The sequence below is a fragment of the Cynoglossus semilaevis genome, chromosome 1 (genome assembly GCF_000523025.1).
Source record: "Cynoglossus semilaevis isolate Cse_v1.0 chromosome 1, Cse_v1.0, whole genome shotgun sequence".
In the NCBI taxonomy this organism is placed as follows: Eukaryota; Metazoa; Chordata; class Actinopteri; order Pleuronectiformes; family Cynoglossidae; genus Cynoglossus; species Cynoglossus semilaevis.
In genome coordinates, this window is record NC_024307.1 from 26300818 (window position 1) to 26319409 (window position 18592).

Below are 18592 nucleotides of genomic sequence, written 5' to 3' on the forward strand. Positions count from 1 at the left end.
TATATATATATATATAAGTTGGGCTTAACCAAAGATATATACATATAATTTTTTTTTACAAAACACACATATATATATATATAAGAGGTTTGCAATAAAGCTCAAAAGTGTGTGTCTGTCTTTGTGTGTACTAGAGGGCAGCTGCAGGGGTTGGTGCAGAGATTTGACCACCTGCTTCTTTGAGGTGGATACTGGAAGGTGGAAATTATGTGTCCTTACACACACACGCGCACACACACACACAGACAGACACACACAGAGTTTGCAGAACACTTGGTTCTGTCTATGTGAGTTTAACTTTGGAACGACGCTATTTTAAATGTTATTTTTTTCAAATATCTTTTTTGTTCTTGATCATTTTAGGTACTGATTATGTTTATGATTACTGAGCCATTGATTGGTTCAGCCAGTGTTAATGTTGAGTGGGATTTTGCATGGAAATACCTCAGATTATTTCGCACTGATGTCAAATATGAGAGAGAGAGAGAGAGAGTTGCAGAAATGTTAAACATGCAAATACAATGGTGGCACCTTGAGGTAAATAACCAATAAAGCAAAGTAAAAATAAAAAGCTTTTGTAGGAGTTATGCATCTCCTTGTATGTTGGTGTCAAGCTGCTTTGTTTGACTTGACAGGTGTTAGTAAAACACAAACTCACTGCAGCTCACACGCAAACACACACACGCATATTTGACTATTGGCCGGGACAGATGTGGTAATACTGGGATTGGTGCACAATGACTCATGTCTGGCTGAGTGTGTGTCATGATGCTGGGTTTTTTCTGTCTATGTTTTAAACTCTGGCTCCACTGCTGTAAATAGGACTGTCCACACTGAATCACAGGTTACAAAAATCAGCTTTTGTTATTTCTCGGGGGTTTGGGGTTGTTGGTATTTCTGTGCCTTTACAAATTGTAAGGGTCTTTAAATACAGAACAACGTGTGTCTTTAGGCATAAATTTGACCTAAAACTAAAGCAGGAACAGTCCTGCGAGACACAGCTTTATATGATCGGAGTAGCTGCATTCATGGACCGCCTTGCAATTTCTGAACAAAAAAAAAAAAAAAAATTTGAAACAGTCCAGACGGAAAAGAATCCCTGTGGCAGCCATCCTAGCTTTAAGATAAACGGTGGAATGAATAAGGAAAAGAATGTACACAAAAGAAAGGAGTCATCAGTGGGTGTGCACAAAATTTTGAGTGTAACAGAAAGGGAAAGTCACAGTTCAGTACATACCTCAGTATTTTCATTATTTAGAATTTATATTATTATTTAGAATTATTTACTATTTCTAACAGTTGCCACTAAATTTAAAATAATTACTTTTCAACATGGTAATTTACAGTAAATTATGAGACTGAGATTTGTTTGTAAATATTTTCATAAAAAAAAAAAAACACACTGTTATAAAATCTTGAAGCTGGCGTCACTGGTAGTGTGAATTGTTGGTGACATTTGCGTAATACGAGTGACGCTTCACCTCTGTGTCATTAAAGCTTTGCTGAAAAATCCATTAACACAGATTTTCTCCAGAAAAAAAAACAAACAAAACAATTTACATAAATGATTTAGTGCATCAATCTCAAGCCAACATCTTTAGTCGCCTTTCCTGTCTTCAAGCTCTATCCTGTTGTATTATGGACACAGTGTTGGGGGGGGGGTGAGAGCTTGAGGAGACGTGAGGCTGTGGCACTCGCTGAGGCCATCTGGGTATCCCATCTGCAGCATGGCTATGGCTGCGACTCTTCCATTCTGGCAGCTTGCAGCAAGCATTTACCACCCTGATGACACGGGGAAGAAGCTCCCCAGACGTCCCAAATGACGCAGAACAATTCTAATAATAGTGTGCTGTGAAAGATTACGAGGTTGAGAACCAGGTTATCAAAAAGGTGGACCAAGGAAAATTATAGACAGAAGGAACGGCCAAGACTGGTCCTGTTCAACTGGAATTGTTTAATACTGACTCGACAAAGTAGTACGTAGAGTTATGGAGATAAAGTATTGTACACATGTCAACCTTACATTGATGAAGTGATTCGTTTAGATTAGATAGAACTTTATTAATCCCTCGGGAGTTCCCTTTAGGAAATTAAGGTTTCAGCAGCGATAGAGCACTAGAAAAACACACAGGAATAGACACAAAGAAATGGACAATACAAAAAGGAGAATAGCAGCACACCAACAGAAAAGATGAATGGGCCTGAACACTTGAACGCCTCCTGTTGGTTAATCTAAATTGAAAAATAATGAACTGGCAGTTTGAAAGGCACATCACACTGTGAAGTGTTCCACACAGCAGTGTAGGAGCAGTTAGCAATTTCAGTTTTTACACAAAGACGTATTCTCTCTTACAGCAAATATATTTACACAATGCATTTGAGTAACTGTGATACTGTACTGGCAAAGCAAAATACCGAGTAGTATTACCTGGAAAATACCTGAAGGAAAAAAAGGGAGAGACAAATGGCACTCACCGTTATTTTCCTTAGCCATGCGCAAGGCCATCAAAGACATCTGTGGACTGATCTCCAGTTGGCACACAAGCACTTTAGTACGCTTAATGGCAGGTAGAGCTTTCTGCAGATCCTCACTGCACAGCAGCATGTTGGCACCGGCTACGATGACAATTGCATTTTCACCTGTTGAAGACACAGAAACACTTGAAAAAGGACCACAAAATCCTGTATTTAGTATCGTTCAGATGCTGGCGCGGAGTTGGGAGCTTTATGATGTTCTTCGCAATTTGAAGTGTAATGCTAAATAGTCTGTACCTAGACAGCACCGTTCTAGTCATTATGATCACCCAAAGCCCTACATCAGGGGTGTACACACTTTCTGGGCTTGACAGCTACTATTCAGATGACCAGGCTGAAGAGAACTACGTACATTGAAAACACTATTTAAACACAACATCATTTATATCATTCATTATATGTGGACGTATTTCAATACATCTGAGAAAGACCAACAAGTAGCGATTTGCAACTGGTGTAATGCTGAAATTTTAAGAGGCGGTGAAAAGTATGCTCATATAGTCTGTCAGCACATGTTTCACTGACATCTATTCAGATCCCCTGCACTCTTCGCGACTATACTTGATCCGCATTTTACGATCATTACTTGGATGCGGGATTAAAGCAGCGCGCGCGAGAAATGATGGACGCAGAGAACCCGCTTGGAGACGGAGAAGCTCACAGCGCAGGAGAAGTAGAGCAGTGTGCCAGATGAGGGGCAGGCACCCTCGTGGTCTGACATGTTCTGTGAGATCCTGCAAGACAGTGCCTCAAATAATAATAGGTGGGCTGTTCTGTTCTGACTTCCTGTCTGACTATTAGACGATTTTATTTCTCTGCTACGCAGTTGACAATAAATTATTTTGACATTTATTTATTTACTATGAATTAATGCAATCACAGTGCCTTGATTTTACTGAGGTTTAGTACACAGTCATAGCCATAAATGCAATGGTATTTATAATTGGCATAATAATTTATTTTCTCATTTTTATTTTCAGTGCATCCCTAACATATATATATATATATATATATAAAATATATATTTATATATATTATATATGTATATATATACACATATATATACATATATACATACATATATACACATATATACACATATATATACATACTATTTATATGTGTGCATCTCATATTTTAGTTTTCCCTGATTGCTGTATATGCTACTGGAACAATGAACCCTGAAATGACAGACAGAAGCTGAAACATAAGACAAAGTGACCTATGGATCATTGAAGATGGACACATGCATTCTATATTACACAAGAGAAAAAAATGGCAGCAGTGATATTTTTGGTCCTAGTCTTTGGGCTGGCACTCCTGCCATTTAAGCCTGAAATACTGTCCTTTACTTAAACCATATTGCTAGTACAGTGTGACAGTAGTTCACATGGTTCACAGCGCTGCAGAATAATGTTGGAATTCTGTAGAGTGGTAGTGTACACACTGTTAGATACTTTATCTCAGTGTGTGTGGGTGTTTGTGTGTGTCTCTGTTGTAGCCAGAAATAAGGCGTGCACTTGCTTTTCTCTTGGATAAATGTATATACCAGAGAGGTACTTCTTATATGTGGTACAACTATAAAGAGGGTATCTCACTAACCAGTTGGAGACACATCATTAGGTGATAAGTTACAAATTAGCTGCTTGGAATCACCATGGATTATGCAGGTCTTAAAATTATAGTTTGAACAAATTTGATGTTGTGTGAATCTTTTGAATGTTATAAACGCAACAGGGATCAAGGACGAGGACATTTAGACACCCCGCAACATTTGAGACATTTATAAATCACCCATGTAAATATCGCATGCAAAAAAATTAAGCAAAACTACACAGTTCATCGAAAAGCCAAAATGCTTACCTGCATCATTGACAATGATGGAGGCTGCCCCTGTGGCAGCATTGGAGGCCTGCTCCACAAAGCCTGAGACAGAAGAAGAATCAAAGCTAAGATTATTCCCCCTTAGGTCTTCTTTTGTAGTGGGAATCTGGTTTCTATCTCTTCTATATACAATGAAGTAATTTAATACTGATCCAGATATTCAGACAGTGAGTGGCCATAAAAGTGTTGAAAAGAGGCTAAAAAAAACCCCCAAAACCTGCCAAAAATATCACCAAGGACAAGGATAAAAAAAAAATACCCTGCTTTGAATGTAAAGCTTCTCTGTTGCATAATAGAAACCTCGTCTTACCTGTGTACACACTGTTGTCCTTGAAATTCTGGATATAATTGTCTCCAAAAAAGTCTTTACCAACCTAGAAAACAATGGAAGGCAAAACGATTAGAACAAAGGGTCAGACTTGGTTAGCGGCAACTTTTGAAAAGTGGTATACTCAAATCTCAGATGTGCTGGATTTTCCTGTACCCTGCCAGAATACTGGCATCATGCCGCCGCCGAAAATGTGCAAAGGTGAACACACAAATTCAAGAAACGCACACACTTACGCAAACACATGACCAGCTGCGCCAAGCCTTGAAGACACAATAACTCCGCCTTCACGCCCCCTCATGCCCACTTTACTATCATTTCCATTCCCTACTTTACTTTTCCTCTGGTCCGCACTGGGATGTCCACATCTGTAGCTACTTTGGGTTGAGGATGGGGTCCCCACCTTGCCCTAAGGCGCCTACATCGAACCCACGCTTTCCAAAAAATCTGCCAAATTGCGGGCAGTTCTATCTGCTTGTTATAGTTAGTTGGGCTGGTATTTGCTGCTTGGCCCTTTTTTCTTTGAAGATCGGCATTGTGTGTTGGATGTTTTTGACAAGCCTGGTTTGTCTATTTTTGGGTCCAACCCATAACCGCAGAACTCTTCCCTCTCTGGGTTGTTATCGATCACGACTCTTTGTTCTGACAGAGGTGGAGCATCGGTGCTTTAGCGCTCACGCTGAAAGGCCGCACAGAGCTTAGTGATTGGAGACACTGGGTTGTATGGTATGGGAATAGCCTTGTTTGAAGGTGCACTAGCGTGAGTGGGCGTATGCATGCTGTATAGTATTGATCATAAGAAAATGAGGCATGTGGATGTGTGAATCAAAGCTATAGAGTTTTGCCGAGTTGTTTGCAAGTTCGTGAGCTGTTCGAAATCAGGTCTAAATGTCTGTGTGAACCATGAAATACACTGGAAAAAGGTTGGGTTCTCAAGTACTATGTTGTTGACGGACGTGCTAAGAACCAAAACTGAGAGTCAAAAGTAAAATTGAACACAAAACATTGGCAGCATATAATTCTTTTTTTTTGTTGCTGTACCTTGCACACCATGGCGGTTTTGGCCCCCAGTCTGGCAGCCTGAATGCACTGGTTGGCCCCCTTTCCTCCAAAGCCAATGAAGAACTTGTGGCCATGGATAGTCTCCCCTGCTTTGGGCAGCCTTGGGGCCTGGCTGAGTGTAGAAACAGAAGTGAGCACCATTACAGAGTGGCAATTCTTTTAAATTTTTGACAATAAATACTTTTACTTTCAAACAAACTTTGCTAAACAAATACATAATACTACAAACTATTCCTTTATCCGGTATCATGGGAACTGAAACTACGGAGAAAAGGAAGATGTCAAAATGTGAAGACAGCCCTTCAGGGCCCTCCTGGGTTAAGATATTTATTTATCACTGAAAAAAGCAAAAAAAAAAAAAAAAGGAATGCGAGTTCACAGAGGCTCATAACATTTGCTCATGTTAAAATATTTTGACAGAAAGATCATCAAAAAGTCAAAACATTTTGCAGTAACACTTTACTCCTTCAAAAACTTTTTCCTGTGATTTACTTAACATAAAAAACAAGTTCAATGCAGTCAACTTTCTTTATAATTCCTAGCAGCACCAGAGGAATAATGATGGGTAAACACGAAACAACTCATGTCAAAAATAAACCTCAGAGTAACAAAGGTTACCATTAGCATTTCCACAAGACATGCTAAACTATTATAACTGTGCATTATTTTTAATAAATTTGTAATTCCTCATGACTGGAATATTGGTCATGGATGTAATGACACTTAACACTTCAGAGTTAGTCAGAGATCATAATAGTGAGTCAATGATGCAACCGACCAAACTAACAGAAGTCTGCAATGGGCCATAGCCACAACAAATCAACAGCATCTTATCAGGTAAAGTACTGTTGGTTGATACAAGGAGCTTAGGGGAGTATTCAGGGAAATAGGCAAAGGCAGTAGTAGAGGTAGCGGTAGTTGGCTGAGCGAGAGGTAACATGGCCGGCGAGATGTAGCGTTACTGGGTGGTTTAGAGCCCTGGATTAGGGGCTCAGTATCTTCGGGGGCATGGGTACACATCCCACCGCCTGCTCACATATCTGTCTTACATGCAGAAGGTCCTCGGTTTGAGCCCCAGAGGAACGACCTACTTAATGGTGCCCACCGTGGCAGCCTGTGTGGGTTCCTATGGTGCGACGTAACTTGTAATTTACCTCGAAGTCGAAATATAGCAAAAATGGAACAATGTGTATGGAGCAATCAGTTGACTGACATAGCTCCATACAACCAGCCAAAAAATGTAAAGTCATCTTTAGCATATAGCACTGCGTCACGATGTATTAGTCTACTCCACTCACCAACTAGTTCCCGTGCGAACTAAATAGCGAGTTTTAACACCATACATCTAAAAAAGTCTAGCGAGTTTTAACACCATACATCTAAATGATGTAACAAGTCTTTCTAAAACAAAACAAACAAACAAACAAAAAAAAAACACCTGGTTTTATTTTTTCATATTTTAGACAGGTTGGTGCTAATTTTTGTTATACATATTATGCTCCTGTTTTATTTTGTAGTGTGTTGGGGTATAGAGAGAAAAACCTGGCGAAATGGTGCATTTCAGTTTTTCTTAAAAACATGACTGCACCATATGTGAGGGCAGTGATTATTAGGGTCTGTATTTGGTTACGTATAATGTCAGGTTGTATGGTAGATAATAAAAGAAGGAGGCAGAATGAGAATAATCCCTGTCTCATTGCTACCCACATCCATAGTGGCTTTGCCTCAATTGTATGAAGCCCCATTCTCTGTGAGAATGTGTGTATAATCTAAGGCTAGTAGTCACGGCAGCTACTGTGGGATTTCACTTCATGCCAAAGATCCTATTGAATCAGGGCCCCAGCTGTGGGACTGACACCCTTGAACAGTTTCAGCGTTCAGCTTTGATCTGTATTTTGTATGCCTGTCTATCTGTCTGCACCCCCCCATGCCCAATACACATTCACACACATACACATCTGTGCCACCCTTGGGGGCACGCCTCCCACTTTGGGAACTACTGCTTTAGGATTATAGATTTTCTATATAACTCACTCAAAATACTTTGAATTGATTTTTTTTATTTTTTTATTTTTTTAGGAAAGTAAATAGATAGATTTCAGGACTGTAGCTGCGACCCTTTGGCAATTTATCAGACCATTTCACTGTGTGACCATTTTTGTATGTAAAGCTGCAAAATTAAATAAGTTGAAAACCTAACTTGTTTTATTTTTCACACAGTTCAGATATCCACTAAAGTTCAAAAGCTCTTGAGTGCTGTACTGATTATAAGAAAGAAACTGCACTTTTAGACGAATGACTCAATTTTTGGCAAAGAGCCACTTGAAGCCGGATAACTGGCTAGTAAGATAAACAAATTTCCAAATTCTTAAATTACCCCACCCACATTTCTTCATTCCCAGAGAGACACTTGGCTATTGTCTATGGCGAGTGCACCAAACAAATAGGGCAGTTATGTGTAACCACAGTGGGTTTTCTCCCACAGAAGCAAAAGACCAAAGCAGGTGTTCAGTGACGTGCTTTCAGGCTGGCTCTTGTTTCCCTAATAAAGCCATTCCATGGCTGGAGGCGGGGCTGGGTAGGGAAGTCAACCTTATGCCTATGTTAGCCAAAGTGACATTAAAAACTGAGCTAAGTTGACATCAGACCATTTTTATCCTGCAATAGTGTATAATAATACTTAAACACTAGCGAAATGGAATAATCTAGTCTGACTGACCAACAGAAATGAAAAAGATAGACAAGACTTTCTTAATAGATATATGGCAGAAGGCGACGTAACCATGAATAGCCGTAGGTCGAGGATGTTGTAAACCAAGGACCCTCTGTACAATGATGCAATGTTTGTTTTACTCTATGCAGAATGTCCTCAAGAGAAAGAATACTGTATGTGAACTCACTAGGCAACAAAAACAGCTTTTTTATTCTCTTGTTTAGCAAAATAAATAAATAATTGATGATATTCAAACATATTTTAAAGTAATGATGACAGATAACATCTGTGCTTGTGGACGTCTGTAACCCACATTGTTGTGGTAGGTAGAAAACCTAAACCTGAATCCATAAAATGTTAAAATCTGTCTTTTGAGTGTTCTAAAATTTAGTGGGAATTTTAATCCGGAAATTTTCTGACCCCCAATTCCTTTGGATTAGATGCCGGAATTTTAATCCGGAAATTTTCGGACCCCCAATTCCTTTGGATTAGATGCCTTTAGATGGCTTCTGATTTTCTAGGGGGGATAACGGTCTAAAACAAGCCATGATGGAAAACACCTTCCACCCTGTGCCACATTTTCCACAAGTGTATGTGTCAGAAATAAACCTCAAAGGAAAAAAAACACTAAGGTGGTTAAAAATAATATAAGGAAACAATATTTAAGCAGACAGTTACTCTGTTTGTCCTCTCCTAATTCATGATATGCTTGGAGATTGAAGTTAAAGCTACTTTATTTCACAATCAGAAACAGGTAAATACATCAAGTCCAATCACATTAATAAAGCCCACAATTTTGATCAGGAGTGTACGCTAACTACTAAAAACGACTTTTCTACTACACTTAAGTGCATATGTAGAGTACAATGAACAGGTTAAATGAAAAAGGCTTGTCAGCTGATAAACTGCCTTATCATAATCTTAATACAAAAGTGCAACCAACGATGCAGTACAGCTCAAAGTTCACTTAGTTTTCTGCCTGACCTTAGATTATGGAAAGGATAGAGGAAGTAACAGTGGCAACACTCTGCTGGGGATGGTGAAGTGAAGACAGAAGCATGAAGATGGCTATATCTACAGCACTGGTTCCCACCCATTTTGGTTTGTGACCCCATTTTGACATTACAAATTTCTGGCCACCCCAGAACATTTTTTACTCCTGGACTCCTAGGGTTTGACCATGTTTGTTATACTGCGTTGCAAATACAGATTAGTGTGAGAACTCGAGTAGCTGTCTCTTGTGCAGTCTTGTGATTTTCAAAAATACTTTTGTATACATACTTCAGTAATGTTTCCGTGGCACAATCAGTGTATCACCAATTCTATGCATTGATATTCATTCTGTACTGTAGGTTATTTAAATAGGAATTGACTGGCTTATTTCCCCTATGTTAGGCATGTATAATAATCATTTTAGAGTTAAAGGCTTATTAAGCTATTCCATTGGGTCAATCAGGAGCCTATTAGGTTATTAGCTGTTTATTATTTTATTTATTATTAGAAGTTCCGAAAGGCAGACTAAACTTGAAACTAAACTTAAAACTAAACTAAGAACTTTTAATACAAATATTTCACATTACTCGCATTAGACTCCCTCTACGACCAAGCAGTAAAGCCTTTGGTAAGTGCAGTACACTTAGTCACTCACTGCTGAGAAAAGTCAAAGAGGTCGTCTCCCTCTAGCTTCTCCAGAATGTGACCAGATGAAACTGTGTGTGTGGCAGGGGAAAAATGGATGTAATGGGTGTTTCCTTTAACTTTAATATTGTGCTCATTCCTTAATATTCCATTGTATTGAAGATTTTGATCATATATATTTCATTTTGTTTTCAATCTCTGGTTTAATTCATCTCCTGCTGCCATGACCCTAGTCAACTAGGCAACAAACAAATGACTAATGACCAACTGGGATGGCTTAGTCATTATTGTAATTGTCAAAGACGACTCACCATTGGAGTATTGCAAACCAGTTGCACTACATGTTGAAATTTAAATCTGTTTTGGGCACATGACTGACGACCCCAAACTGATTCGCTAACTTGGACACAGGATGATGCAAAAATCAAACTTGGTAAAATTCTAAACAATAGATAAATATACACCTGTAACTAAAATGGATTATCCTACTAGGTTGTTATGGAATGTTCAATATTTTTGAACACTGGTGTTTTTCATGAATGGACTGTGGTATTACAACAACATATTGTAGATTCCTCCCTGCTGTCAAATGATGCTAACAGATCTAGCTTGTCTCTTTTGTTTACTATTGTTGTCAAAGGTGCAAGACAGCTCTGAAAAACACAATTTTCTTGTTCAGCATATCACATGGACTTGATAAAATCTTTTCCTGTGAATCTTATCTCACCTGTACCTGCATCAACAGCCTGCATGTGGCTATATAGTCTAGCTAGGCTGATCTCCAGGCTCAAAAGAGCAAGACTGATTTTGTAAAAATGCAGAAACCAGCTTCTTTGTTTCAGTTCCAGGCAATGACTATGGTGTGTGTGTACATGCATCAAATGAAAATTAGGTATGTAGGTCCAATGAAGACAAAGACGAAGAAAATACAAAGAAGAGGGGCTGATTGGACGAGGAGAAGGAGGCACATATCTGTTCTGTCATAAAAAGCTCAGTTACAAAGAATTATGTACATGTTTTCAGGTTTTTTTTAATCAGTTTTAATCAGTGGCCTAATCAGTTTAAGAATATAGTTAGGACTCATTGTCCTAATGTTGTAACAGGCTGTAGCATTAAAATGTTTTTACTCACTGTAAAAACTAGTATTCCAACTAAAAACGAAGTATTCCAACTTCGACTGCATGCTTCATTTTCAGGGTATCCATCACAGAAATTCTACTTTTACGTGGAATAGTTGAGTACATAGTTTACTTATCATACTTACTGTAATTAAAAAGACATTTCTAACTGAGTCACTCAACGGTAGTGTATCTGTATTTCGAGTCAAGTCTGGGTCTCCGTTTTTTTATACAACTCTTCTGTTGACTTAGAGTACAGCCAGCACAATTCACAAAAACTTATAGAAACACTTAATGACAAACTCTCACCAGACATTTAATCCTAAATGCTATGTAAACATTATTTTGTGCACCATGTTCACCAAGAACCTGGCACTGGGGAATATTAAGATTTTGTTTTTCACTACCAAACTTAAGTGTAATTTTTAACACACATGCTCAGAAGACATTAGTATTACAGGAAAGATCATTTCTTGTAGCGTTTTTGTGGTATTTCAAGTTACACACTTTTACATGTAATGGGTTAAAATTTGGACATTTACTGGAATAAAAATAGCAGTATCCACCAAAGACATAGTCAGTACAAACAATGCTGTGTTGTTGCCACCATAATGGGACAAAACTCTTGCAAAAATATTGTTTGTCAATTTAAAAAATGGCAGAAGCCCTGTCTCCCCAATGACTTTTTTTGTAAAATGTGTTCATTCTTCCCATGTGTGTATAGTACTAAGGTTCCACAAAAAGCAGATTAGGTTAACACATTGTCACCCTTAATTGATTATGAGCATGCTTGAGAGTGTGAATACGTAGTTTTTCTGTATCTTAAAAAGATGAATCTAAAGATTTCGTACTCTGCTACCTGAGATAACACAAGAGTACTGAGAGATTTCATAGTAGTGTTTTCGCTTACCTCACTAAGACAGTCATACAGGAGCCAACCACCATGACATCAAAAGCCTCTTCTGTCATGATCTGTTTCAAAGATCTGCATGTTACTTCTACAGACATTACCATGTGCAGAAAACAATAACTTGTTCAATTCATGATTTGTGACATAATGTATATGCATTTTCCACCTTTTTTGCATGTGAAAATTACGTTTGATATGTAAAGCACATTGGTCTTCTCTGGGACATTTAAGGCAAAATATGCAAAGTAGTTTTCCCACAGCTCCCAAATAAAAATTCAAAACATTTTTCTTTTTCAGATTAGCATAAGCTCAATTCAAACAAGAGTGATAGTAAATATAGAGCATTCATTGGTTGTTAGGTTGGACTTGTTCCAGTCTTCCTGGAGGTTAAGAAGAGTGGGGGTATTTTATATTCAGAGTCATTTGAGCTCACTGTCACTGCCGTGTCTTTAATTAATTCAGTCTTTAGTTTGCACCGGAGCTATCGCTCGTGTTTTAATCTCAATAAATCTCTTCCTAAGCAGTGGGAGACTTGAAAAGCTTGGCCGCTGGCTGTAGAATGGCTTCCTTTTCTTATGTTTTCACATAGCAGCACACGTTAAATGCTGACACATAACCACTTAGCTTTAAAAGGCTAAACCAACAAACCGTTAGGAAACAAAACCAGAGAAAACAAATGTATGCTGGACATCTGCAGTGGCCAACAACCTGATACAATTGGATACACTATGTTTGACCTGTAACTAATAATTAAACAGCAGAAAGTCATTTAAGAAAATGTACTTATTACAAATGTATATTTCAATAAACATGAACAAATAAGAAAAAAAAATTAATGTACTGTGTTTAACTGTGATATTTTTCACAACTTAATCAGCCAATTTCTATGATGCCTTCTTCAGAGAAGGTAATTATACTTGTTCAACTCTATGTGAACATAGTTTGCATTATTTGTTTCAACAACATTGTTTCAATTCTGGCAGGATGACTTCTTCTTTTCCTTTCGGATTGTCCCTTTTTCAGGGGTTGCTACAGCGTATCAACATTTTCCATACTGTCTGATATTTTTCACAACTTAATCAGCCAATTTCTATGATGCCTTCTTCAGAGAAGGTAATTATACTTGTTCAACTCTATGTGAACATAGTTTGCATTATTTGTTTCAACAACATTGTTTCAATTCTGGCAGGATGACTTCTTCTTTTCCTTTCGGATTGTCCCTTTTTCAGGGGTTGCTACAGCGTATCAACATTTTCCATTTCACCCTGTTCTCTGCATTTTCTACTCTGACTCCAACTACCTGCATGTCCTCCCTCAATGCATCCATTAATCTCCTCTTAGGAATTGGTAGCTCCATCTCTAGGATTCTTCTCCCAATATAGCATTCTTCTACCAATATAATTAATAATAAATAATGACAGATTGCTGTAAGACCTGGTCAGTCAAAATTGAAGTAAAATATCCACAATACTTTGCATAAAAAAAGTAAGTCAGGAACTGTTGAGCCATTCATTTTGATGTATTTTCACAGAGTAACTAGACTTTTATTTTAAAAAAACAAAACAACAACAGCCATTTATAACACAGTAACCTAACTATTGAGTGGTAATATACTGTAGTATAAGTTCAAACAATATATATATATCAGTTATATTTGACTGTGGTTAATATGATTTACAACAATAGTAATTTGATAAATGTCTACGTGGGAATTGACAGCTAAAGGGCACAATGTTACAAATAAATCTATCTGTTTAACCTGTCTATCGAACTCTGGAATTGAGTAGCAATTTGGAATTTAAAGCCAAAGCCTGTGAAAAATATCCTCGTTCATATGACGAATGCCAAATGTGTCAATCAAAATGCGTTATTAAAATTTAGGTATAGTAGTTACCTGATATTAAAATCTTGACGATCTACAGTACGTGAAATGACTGTCAAACACCGCTAATGTACCAAGTGCGGGTCGAAGTTTACTGACAGCAGGATGCACGACGCTAGTATATAGCTGGTACAATGTCCATAGATGTTACCATGCATTGGTGTACATATATTCAGGTAATTAAAAAAAAACATCTAAACAACGCGACTTTGTTCATAGTATTTATGTATCCGTTTTTTTTTAAAGAATATCCCCTTGTTTGTACTTTTGCTAACAGGCACTGCTACAGACAGCTCAAAGTAGTGGGACGTCTAAAGGACCCTCAAACACACAAACCGGATATTCTGAGAGCATGAAGTAAACATTGGAGTCAACAATACATTTATTACACTCAATTCTCTAACAGGTACCCCAGCAAGAATGTCATGCTGTATTTAATTAAGCTATCCCTAATTTTTATACGGTGGAGATCTTTGTTCTTACAAATATGCCGTCTAATTGACGCACATTAGCGACTTACGATACGAAGCTTTTGTAAATGTCATGTAAATATTAGACATTTTAAAAAGTAACTTGAATCTGGACATTAGCCGAATACGTGTGTTGCAATGTTACCTCTTTTTCAGTTAAAGACGTAGATTGTGTAGTGTATGTTTAAGGGAAAATAGCAGGTCTGTGGCATTCTTTCTGTGAAATTAAGTTGTCATTTTCAGAGTCCATGTCACATATCATACACTAAATAGACTACTCGTATATAGTTTCACATTTAAGAGACATAAAGAAGCCCCTACACCGAGGGATTGATTCTGACATATGTCTATTTCTTTATTTTTAATTATTTAATTATTTCAGGTAGTACAAGTCGATATTTTTAATGGCATGGTCAAAAGAGTCTTTAGAATAATTAATATTCAGCCCACGTGAAATTCAACTTGTCTGTTTTAAAATAGACCTTTTAGATACAGTAATATGACAAATAGACAAGTAATGTGCAGCCTTATTTTTTGAAGTTTGCTGTTCTTATGAAAAGTATTTCCACAGATTTCTTAGGGTGGACAAAATGAACAACATGTCCCCCGAGGTTGCACTGCACCGGATCTCACCTGAGCTGCGGCCCCTGCTCTGCAGCGTTGTTCGAAATGGTAGAGTGGGACTAGACTCTACAAATTGTCTTCGTGTGACAGACCTGAAAACTGGGTAAAGTTCCCCTAAACTTTCTTTAATGACCTTTTTAAAAAAAATACATTTGCACTGTAGCATTACTGCATGTAAAAAGAAAATACTAATGTTGTATCCTAAATGTACCAGGAATAATTTTAAAATAATAGAAATTCAGGGACCAGTGAAAGAAAGTGAATTATTTGTCATGTGACAAGCACACCACTGCACACATCACCAAATGTTACCTATGCTTCCTTAACCACCAAGCCACCACTGACTCTAAAGGTTATGGCAGTGTTGGGATTCAAACCCACGCCCCCCAAAGAGACTGAAGCCTTATTTCAGCACCTTAGCCACGCTACTTTTATATTGTATAGTCCTGCATTATTATCTTTGGTAATAGTGGTTTCCTGTTTATTTTGATTAAATTTATACACACCAGTATCTTGCATGCTTATCAGATTTGTTTTGTCTTTGTCAGATGCACATCTCTAACTCCTGGTCCCTGCTGTGATCGTTTTAAGCTTCACATCCCATATGCTGGAGAAACTTTGAAATGTGAGTAACTTGCTCTTCTTTATTTTTAATATTGGGTAAGTAATCAGACAATGAGACTATCAGCCACCGTTGGCTCGTCAACTGCATGATCTTAATTAATCAGTGAAACTTCATTGGATGTATAGAATTGGGGAGTTGTTGAAATGTTGCAAAGGCAAAATTCCATAAAAGTAGTTTATCAGCAACTCACCAATTGCAGTTAAACATTAAATACAATATTGTCTTCAAACATCATGGTCTGTCAATCTGTCCATCAACATAGCAAGCAAAAAGGGACCCAGAGCTGATCCCCTCATGTAATCCCACCCCTCTTGAATTGCTCTGACAGTTTCACGCTTTTGATAAGAGCATCTCTCAATTTGACTCTAAACTCTCTGTAATATGCCTCCTATTTTACATAGTTTCCACCTTTTAATCTTCACCTGTGCCTTCACTTGCTTTCTCTCCCTTGTTTCCTCCTTCACTTTACACACAACCTTCCTGTACTGCTTTGAAACACTTTACCCTGTCACCACTTTGCAATCTCTGACCTCTTTCAAATGTCACATCCTTTACATGATGTAATCCACCTCTGTAGATCTTCCTCCACTCTTTCTAAAACAAGTATTAAACACATTTCTGTCTTTCTGCATTTCTGGCTTTGACTCCATATCCACCATTTCTTTCACCAACATGTCCAAACAAAACTCACCTTCTTCATCAAGCTTACTCCAAAATCCCTCTAACTTGTGGTGTGGAAGTACAGACCACATTCAGAATCACACCCTTATACAACTTACTAACTTATACTTTCAAGCTCATGACTCTCTTTACAAACTGTTCTCTTAAAATGATCTCTACATCACATCTCATGCTATCTGCACCATAGTAAAATACTTTGCACCCCCCAAATGTTCCTGGCCTTGGTCTCCTTCCATCTGGTCTCCTGAACACAGCAGACCTCCACCCTTCTTGTCACCATCATGTCTGCCAGATCTCTACCTTTACCAGTCTACGTTCAAAGTCCCTACTCTGACCTCTACTCTTCTCTTCTTCAATGGTCTTCAACCAACAGTAATCCATTTTAAACTGGTACCCTGTTGGTTAACAGAATTGGAGGTGTTCATTGTCAACCTGGGCTGAACTGAACGGAATGAAAGTAATCTTTGTGATCCACGTTTGTTTTGTCAGAGTTTTACACAGGATGGTCTTTCTGATGGAACTATCAACAATTTATTTGGACTTGGAAAAGGCAACAGGATGACACATGTGCCCCCCTAGTGGCTGGTTTTCCAAAAGCAAGAGAAACATTTAAGGGGAAAGATGCGCAATATAATAGTAGAATTGTTTTGTTTGTTCCTTTGACCTTTTACTGGGAAATTCCCAATTACACATGAAGCAAATTCTACAGAAACTGACTGCTTGGTCAAGAAACATCACTAGATCTGAGGAACTTTAAAAAAATTATCATAACCTGGTTGGCATTTCTTTCTGTTGACTCACATTCAGGAGCATACACACAGGCAAACTTAAAAACATAGTTTAATAAAACTGAATACTTTAAGAATGTATAGCAGATTGTCCTTGTTGGTTATCGGTATTAATTTTATTAATGTTCTGTGACCTATATTTTTTATTCTCTGTGCAGTGGACCCCCAAGATACGTTTTCAATCTGTTCTACAACAGCACTCGTGTCTCGATCCACTCGTAGCTTTTTAATGTATCCAGCCTCCCTTCTCAACATTCACACATAAAACATAGTGTTAAAGGGTGTTAAGATTTCAGTGTGAGACAAGCCTAGGTTAATTATATCCTATTGTATACATGCAAATTTAAGCCCATTTGAAATAAAAGCCTACATAAATGCATCCATATTTCTGTTCTGATCTTCATCAGGATGTTTGTTTTCAGACCTCAGGAAAATACATGTATATAAATATATAACACTCAGTGCCTCACAGTCATGTACTGACATGTAATAGTCATTGTGAGGATGATAGCAGGAGAATTCTGTCCTGGTTTACCCCTTTGTACTTGAACAGTGTTTAGAGAGTATGTGTGTGTGCGTGTCGTTTGAGTTTCATCATCAGATGAGCAGCTACGAGCCACAGCAATCTCCATCTCCTAAAACCTGTACTAGTATAAACATGTCTAAAAACATATGTTCTGTTCTTTTTCATTCAATTGGATTTTTTGCAGTGTACATTTTGCCAGCACTGTCAGGCACCTGTTTGTAGAGAAATTGGTTTACTCTAGGCTTATTATTATTAATAATATTATTATTTCCTTCTTTTAACATCAGTCCTCATAATTTTAGAACAACGTTGTCTGTTAATCCATATTTTTCCATTTTATATGTTAAACTAACAGTGTGGGTTATAGTTGTCTTTTCAGTGTTGGACCAATACTGATCCTGGGTATCAAATCAAGCCATCCCTAATAGTACACTGCCACACATAATATGGACTCAAAGGAATGTAAATAAATTTCCTAAATATATGTGTGTTAGACCCATGTAGTTATTTTATCACATATTATTGTTCAAAGTATCTGGTGTATTTTATTCCAGACAAAGAGAACAACCTCATTTTTGTCTCCTTTGTTTGTTGTCCACACATTTTGGGAGCAACACATAAAAATACATTATAAATATACATTAGTAATCCATGATATTTGAATGAAGAATAGATTGCTTGAAATTGGATAATGTATAAAAAATAGAATATATGTTTGTATTTATAGACATATATGGCTTTGTGGTCTTTTGCTGACCATTTAAGGATCAAATCATGTCAAAAATATTAATGTCAGTTTTTGCAGCTT

General features: G+C 37.6%; 2 protein-coding genes across 5 annotated transcripts in view; one reads left to right on the top strand and one right to left on the bottom strand.

Annotated features, from left to right (window-relative positions):
• The window catches only part of rbks (ribokinase), a 38109-nt gene that overhangs the window by 13572 nt on the left and 5945 nt on the right, over positions 1 to 18592 (bottom strand). Inside the window, exons 1-6 of one of the 3 annotated variants that reach the window (XM_017036319.2) lie at positions 14083 to 14218; positions 12189 to 12250; positions 5789 to 5921; positions 4730 to 4793; positions 4399 to 4461; positions 2476 to 2640 (exon numbers count right to left, since the gene is read on the bottom strand). In XM_017036319.2, the coding sequence (XP_016891808.1) occupies positions 2476 to 2640; positions 4399 to 4461; positions 4730 to 4793; positions 5789 to 5921; positions 12189 to 12247 (484 nt within the window). In that variant the 5' untranslated portion in view covers positions 12248 to 12250; positions 14083 to 14218. Of the gene's footprint in view, positions 1 to 2475; positions 2641 to 4398; positions 4462 to 4729; positions 4794 to 5788; positions 5922 to 12188; positions 12251 to 14082; positions 14219 to 18592 lie in introns of those variants that run through there. The other 2 variants (XM_008322412.3, XM_025059766.1) reach the window with 2 other exon arrangements.
• Positions 14359 to 18592, top strand: part of babam2 (BRISC and BRCA1 A complex member 2) — a 37585-nt gene continuing 33351 nt past the window's right edge. Inside the window, exons 1-3 of one of the 2 annotated variants that reach the window (XM_025059675.1) lie at positions 14359 to 14476; positions 15112 to 15267; positions 15713 to 15789. In XM_025059675.1, the coding sequence (XP_024915443.1) occupies positions 15131 to 15267; positions 15713 to 15789 (214 nt within the window). In that variant the 5' untranslated portion in view covers positions 14359 to 14476; positions 15112 to 15130. Of the gene's footprint in view, positions 14477 to 15100; positions 15268 to 15712; positions 15790 to 18592 lie in introns of both variants that reach the window. The other variant, XM_025059699.1, reaches the window with a different exon arrangement.